This window comes from Monopterus albus, unplaced genomic scaffold (assembly GCF_001952655.1).
Source record: "Monopterus albus unplaced genomic scaffold, M_albus_1.0 scaffold8.1, whole genome shotgun sequence".
Classification (NCBI taxonomy): domain Eukaryota; kingdom Metazoa; phylum Chordata; class Actinopteri; order Synbranchiformes; family Synbranchidae; genus Monopterus; species Monopterus albus.
The window spans coordinates 93,379-99,384 of record NW_018127888.1 but is presented as its reverse complement, the minus strand read 5'-3'; the positions used below and the strand labels follow the sequence as shown (position 1 = coordinate 99,384).

Sequence of the window (6,006 nt, the reverse complement as noted above, 5' to 3'; positions counted from 1 at the left end):
AATTGCAGCCAGCAATCGGGCGAAGGCGGGGTACACCCTGGACAGGTCACCAATCCATCACACGGCTAACACATAGACGAACAACCACACACACACACTCCTATGGGCAATTTAGAGACACCAATCAAGCTGCATGTCTTTGGACTGTGGGAGGAGTACCCAGAGAGAACCCGGGTAAGCACGAGGAGAACATGGAAACTCCACACAGAAAGGTCCCAGGTGGGGCCCGAACCCGGAACCTTCTCGCTGTGAGGCAACAGCGCTAACCACTGTGCCACCGCGCTGCTATTTTTAAATATGTAAAATAAAATTATATTCAACTGAACACCTATTAAATACAGTATAAATGGCCCTTTGGGCAGACTTTAGTCTGACTTTAGCTAATAGTACAGCAATGAGACTGCAGTGATAAAGGTGTTAAATGACATTTGTCTCAATGCTGATTCAGGCAAAACATCAGTTTTGGTGCTGCTTGATCTCAGTGCAGCTTTTGATACTGTAGACCATAACATCTTTCCTGCACAGATGATACTCAGCTGTATTTATCTCTGAAACCAGATGAATCAGATCAGTTGGTTAAAATTCAAGCATGTCTTAAAGACACAAAGGACTGGATGACCTGTATTTTTTTTTCTACATTTAAATGCTGACAAAACTGAAGTTATTATACTTGGGTCTGAAAACCTTAGAAATCTGCTGTCTAACCATATAGTTACACTAGATGACATAGCCCTGGCCTCCAGTACTACTGTGAGGAACCTTGGAGTCATTTTTGACCAGGATATGTCCTTTAAATCACACATAAACCAAGTCTCTAGAACTGCCTTCTTTCACCTGCATCATATCACCAAAATCAGGAGCACACTGTCTCAAAGTGATGCTGAAAAACTGGTCCATGCATTTATTACTTCCAGGCTGGACTACTGTAACTTTTTACTATCAGGATGTCCCAGTTAGTCCCTAAAAAGCCTCCAGTTAATCCTAAATGCTGCAGCCAGAGTACTGACAGGAACTAGCAAGGGAGATCATAATTCTCCCATATTAGCCTCTCTCCACTGGCTTCCTGTAAAATCCAGAATAGAATTTAAAATCTCCTAACATACAAAGCCCTTAATGACAAGGCTCCATCACATCTTAAACACCTCATAGTGCCTTATCATCCCAACAGAGCACTTTGCTCTCAGAGTGCAGGTCTTCTTGTTGTTCCTAGAGTCTATAAAAGTAGAATGGGAGGCAGAGCCTTTAGTTGTCAAGCTCCTCTCCTGTGGAACAGTCTCCCAGTCTCAGTTTTGGAGGCAGACACCCTCTCTACCTTTAAGATTGGGCTTTTTTTGGAAAATGTTATAGTTAGGTTGATATACTGTATATATTTTTTTAATCAGTTTTCAATATAATACTAGGAAGACAGTTAGAGAGGGCAGAGGTACTTAGCATGTTGTGTTATGCAGTCCAATATTGCATGGCACCATAATGACCAGAGTAACTGAATACGGATAAGACTGACAGTCATCTTGGTAACTACAAGCAAACTCAGGGCCTAGGCTGGCCTGTTGCCACTGAGTATATTTAACTGTACCAGTGGTTTGTAGTCAACAGGATGACCTTTGTTTGTGCTCATGTAGTGGCATCTATGAAATTACTGGACATGCATTCTAGGATAGGTTTACAATCCCTTAAATATAGGCCTAGGCTGGGAGTCCTCCTATGATGTTCTAAGCCACAATTGCATTTCACTAACTTTGTTTCTCCTCTCTTTCTCCCTTACCTTTCTGCAGGTATCCTTGGCTCCAGAGCTCTACGTTTCTAATGAGCAGTTACCGGCCTCATTAATCTGGCCAGAGTTGGTTTGTTGAGTCCTGATGCTTTTCTTTCTTTTCTCTCTCCTCTATCCACTCACCCCAACAGGTCAAGGAAGAAAGCTGCTCGCCACCAGAAAGCTGCAGTGGTTAGTGCTGTTGCCTCACAGCAAGAAGGTTCCAGGTTTGAACCCAGGCTCTTTCTTTGCAAATTTGCTCTCCCACACTTTCCTGTGTGGGTTTTCTCCGGGTACTCCAGGTTCAGTCCAGTCAATTGGTGACTCTAAATTATATTAATTATCATAGTTATGTAGATTTACTTACTTTAGCTCTGTCAGCAAGTGACAATAGTTCCCTAGACACTTTGTCAGTGCTTAGAGGAAGTAAATACCTGGATGCAATTAAATTTCCTCAGACAAGACAATCTGCTTTTGGCCTAAAGAAGGAAATGTTAAAAATTGCTTAGCATAATTCTAGAGTTGTAAAGACAAAAACTCAAGGCTGAAATCTTGTCACAATTGACTCAGACCTGAGCTTCAGTCACATTAAGGCCACAATGAAATCAGCTTTTTATCATCTCAAACAAACAGCAAGGCTTGGAGGTCTCATATCTAGACAGGATTTAGAGAAATTAATCTCCAGCAAGGTGAATTATTGTAACAGTTTTTTATTTGGTCTTCACAAAAAGACTGTTCAGCAACTTCAGCTTGTTCATAACTCTGTTCTACAAGTTTTAACAGTTTGCCAGTGTTGTGTGAGATTGTAAAAGAAGGGAAAATACATAATTGACACAAAATACAACATTTTATTTTAGAATAAATTCTCAATGGCACATTACATAACCAAATATACATATTAAGACTTTTTTGTAAATTAATATATTTCTTTTAATCATTTTATCTTATTAATTAGCGTACTCTGTGGTTACATTTTTTACATGACAACAATGCAAAAGAAGTTGTTTAATAAATTAAGCATATTAACAGAAAAAAGGCTGCCAGACATTCAGACAATACCTGCTACTAGCTAAATGGCATCCTGTTTCTGTCCAAATTTTCTGTCTCTGCTCGTCTTACCCGAGGTAAATCACTGATCTAATTGAGCAATTGTTTTCACTCCATCTGTATCCGAAAAGGTACTTAAAGAACTTAGCTTCCTGGCAAGGTAAATGGTGTTCGCTCCTCACAGCAACAGGAATAGTTCTCTACCCCATAAGTGTAAGACCTACCAGTTTGGTCACAGAGAAACATCTGTGTGAAGATTTCTTCTTGTTAACCACACTCCCACTTAGCCCTTCTAACTCTAGTTTGTGCAGCTCCAGACTAATGTTAGGTTATAGTTGAGGACTTGAGTAGAACTATTGTCCTGTTGTGCTTGTGAGCAACTGGTTTTGCAGTTTACTTCTAAGAGACTTGGTAATAACTAATAAATCTAAAGTACAAAAAAAGCTCCAAGTTCACATTCAGTGCCAAAGGTTTAATTTTAACCTGAAGCATCATTTTCAAGTCATCAGCTGACAAGCTAGGAGACTTCAAAACCCTGGAGACATTCCTGTTGAAAGGTTCCAAACATAAACACAAATACACTGAGATAGCAAGCTTCATTGGGAGGTTATCAGAAGGTGAAATGTTTTCAGTAAGTTCAAGATCTATTTTCACGCCAATGTGGTGGTTTATTTGGTACCCACAACTGTGCTGTAACTGAAGCCTGAAAATTCCCATCCTCTCACTCAATGAGAGACAGCCAGTGAGCCAGACAGTGAGTGAGAGAGAGCATCAGTGGTGAAAAGGCTTTACAAAGATTGTAAGGTGCAGCTTTGACCAAAATAAGCTTATGGCAAACTCTGTTGGCAGTGTCCCCTACTGCACCCCAGTTGAGAACTTCCACTGACCCAGCACTTGAGTTCAGGGGTTTGAAATTACCTTTACAGATGCAGAAATGTTATGCTGTAGACAAAGTGCAGCCAATAGCAAGGTTACAAAAGCATATCAAAAATCAAAGATGCTCCCTAAAAATGCTTTTTTATTTGCAACGAACAATTTCAGATCCTCCAGAGAACTGAAGCTCCCAGTGTTGTCACATCCAGGGCTACTCTACATCTACTGTATGTTTTTCTGCATGTGTGCGTGTCTCCATGCTTTATTTTTAGCAAAGAGGAACCTGCGTACCATTGAAGGACAAAGGCAAAAAGGAAACAGGTTGGTGTCTCACTTAGCAGCTGATTAGATAAAATGGGAAGTCAGGCTGTAGTCTTGTATTACCACTCTTTTCATATCTGTCAACTCAACAAGATGCTTGAGAAAAAGCTGAGGCAGAGTCTAGCTCCCTGTACCTTTCTGCAGGTTGCCCTGGCCCTGGAGCTCTACATCTCTGACGAGCAGTCACCAGCCACATCGACCTGATCAGTGCTTGATTGTTGTGTCTTGTTGCTTTTCTTCTTTTGTCTCTCCTCTATCCACTCACCCCAACCGGTCGAGGCAGAAGGCCGCCCACCAAGAGCCGGGGTCTGTCGGAGGTTTCTTCCGTTAAAGGGAGTTTTTCCTCCCCACTGTCGCCAAGTGCTTGCTCAAGGGGGATTTGTTGGGTTTTCCCTATGTAATAATATTGATAACAGTAAGGTCTAGACCTTACTTTGTAAAGTGTCCTGAGATGACTTTTGTTGTGATTTGGCGCTATACAAATAAAATTTGATTTGATTTGATTTAGCTCAGCCTACACTCACAGTATCACAGCCATTCCAAGACCTTTGTGTGATGTGAACAATTAACAACTGAGATGCAGCAACTTGTAACACTGACTAATTTTTGTAGCTAAAGGTTGGTTAAAATATACTGTATATAACATGTCAGTTGTTTCTCCTCTATATACGCTCACAGTATTTTCAGTTATTTTCTAGTGAGAGGGAACTCTTGGTTAGCTGGTAATCTTGTCAGATTATCCTTGGCTTCAGAAAGTGGTTCTACAGAGATTTTGTGGTGATTTGTTTTCTTTTGCAGCTCCGTCAACCTGTACTGTCCTTTTGTTGTGCAAAGCTGTTTTGTTCCATTCCACAAAGCTACTCAGACTGAAAGAGAAAAGTGAACCAAGTTAGAAGAAAATTTGCTGACAGCATGCAACTTCCCATATAGACCTGTTTTCCAACATGAGCTCAACTGTCTCAGTGATATTACTGTGATCCACGGATAGTGAGCATATAAAAGCACACTACTAATGTTCCCAGCCTGCTGCACTACTTTAGTTAATTCAAGTGTCAAGTCTGTGAAGTTTTTGGATTAAACTGTTGATGCTGTTCTGCCAGCACTCACTGACAAGAAACACACTTGAAAATGCTATTCATTAAAATATATTAACTAGAAAGTCTTTAAATTTAAGACTTACAGTTGCAGATGGTTGGCTCATTTTGTCAAAGCGGAACTTTAAGCTTGACCTCGGTGATGTTTTATTCTTCCCATCTGCAAAAGACAGAAGGCAGAAATGGAAACAAAAGGAAGGAAATATTCAGAGAACAAAAATCTGTCACCTCTGGCGGGTCATTCTGTCAACTTAATCAGATCTGAAAACTGTTTGTGTGTATACCTGTTGGACTCCGACACATGATGACAGGGATGCCTGATCCCTGGCTGTCCACACTAAGAGAAGGACTAAAGGCTGAGGAGGAAGCTATAGAGGGGTGGGTAGCCTAATGGGAAGAACAAGCAAAGGAAAGCTCAGTTAGCATGTAGGGGGGAAAAGGAACTGAAGTGGCACAATGAATGACAAAATTTAAATTTTGCTGGAGTCAACATTAACCTTCCTGCCAGCAAAGTCAGAGTGACCAAATGCTCAGCTGGGAGCTGAGTGAAAGGGCGCTTTGCAAGAACAAGTCACTGTAATTTGGTTTTGCTACAACATTAATATAATACAGGTTAAACATTTTACACTGGCCTAAATCTTTAAGATGCAAACATTGAGGAAACACATTCACTTTTACAGAGGTACAGGTAGCAGCTTATCAGTTAGCTAAGAATAATGACTGGAAAAGGGGGAAACAGCTAGCATGGCTGTTTTAAAAGCTTGTTTTTACACCCATCCATCCATCCATTTTCCTCCGCTTACCCGGGACCGGGTCGCGGGGGCAGCAGTCTAAGCAAAGCTGCCCAGACTTCCCTCTCTCCAGACACTTCCTCCAGCTCCTCCGGGGGAATGAGGCGTTCCCAGGCCCGCCGAGCGA

General features: G+C 41.2%; 1 protein-coding gene across 13 annotated transcripts in view; it reads right to left on the bottom strand.

Annotated features, from left to right (window-relative positions):
• Positions 1-4,430: 4,430 nt before the first annotated feature.
• The window catches only part of rap1gap2a (RAP1 GTPase activating protein 2a), a 77,924-nt gene continuing 76,348 nt past the window's right edge, over positions 4,431-6,006 (bottom strand). For all 13 annotated transcript variants that reach the window (XM_020587048.1, XM_020587056.1, XM_020587083.1 and 10 more), the window contains 3 exons: positions 5,373-5,475; positions 5,175-5,248; positions 4,431-4,860 (listed from right to left, as the gene is read on the bottom strand). In XM_020587048.1, coding sequence (XP_020442704.1) covers positions 4,852-4,860; positions 5,175-5,248; positions 5,373-5,475 — 186 coding nt within the window. In that variant the 3' untranslated portion in view covers positions 4,431-4,851. The remainder of the gene's footprint in view (positions 4,861-5,174; positions 5,249-5,372; positions 5,476-6,006) is intronic.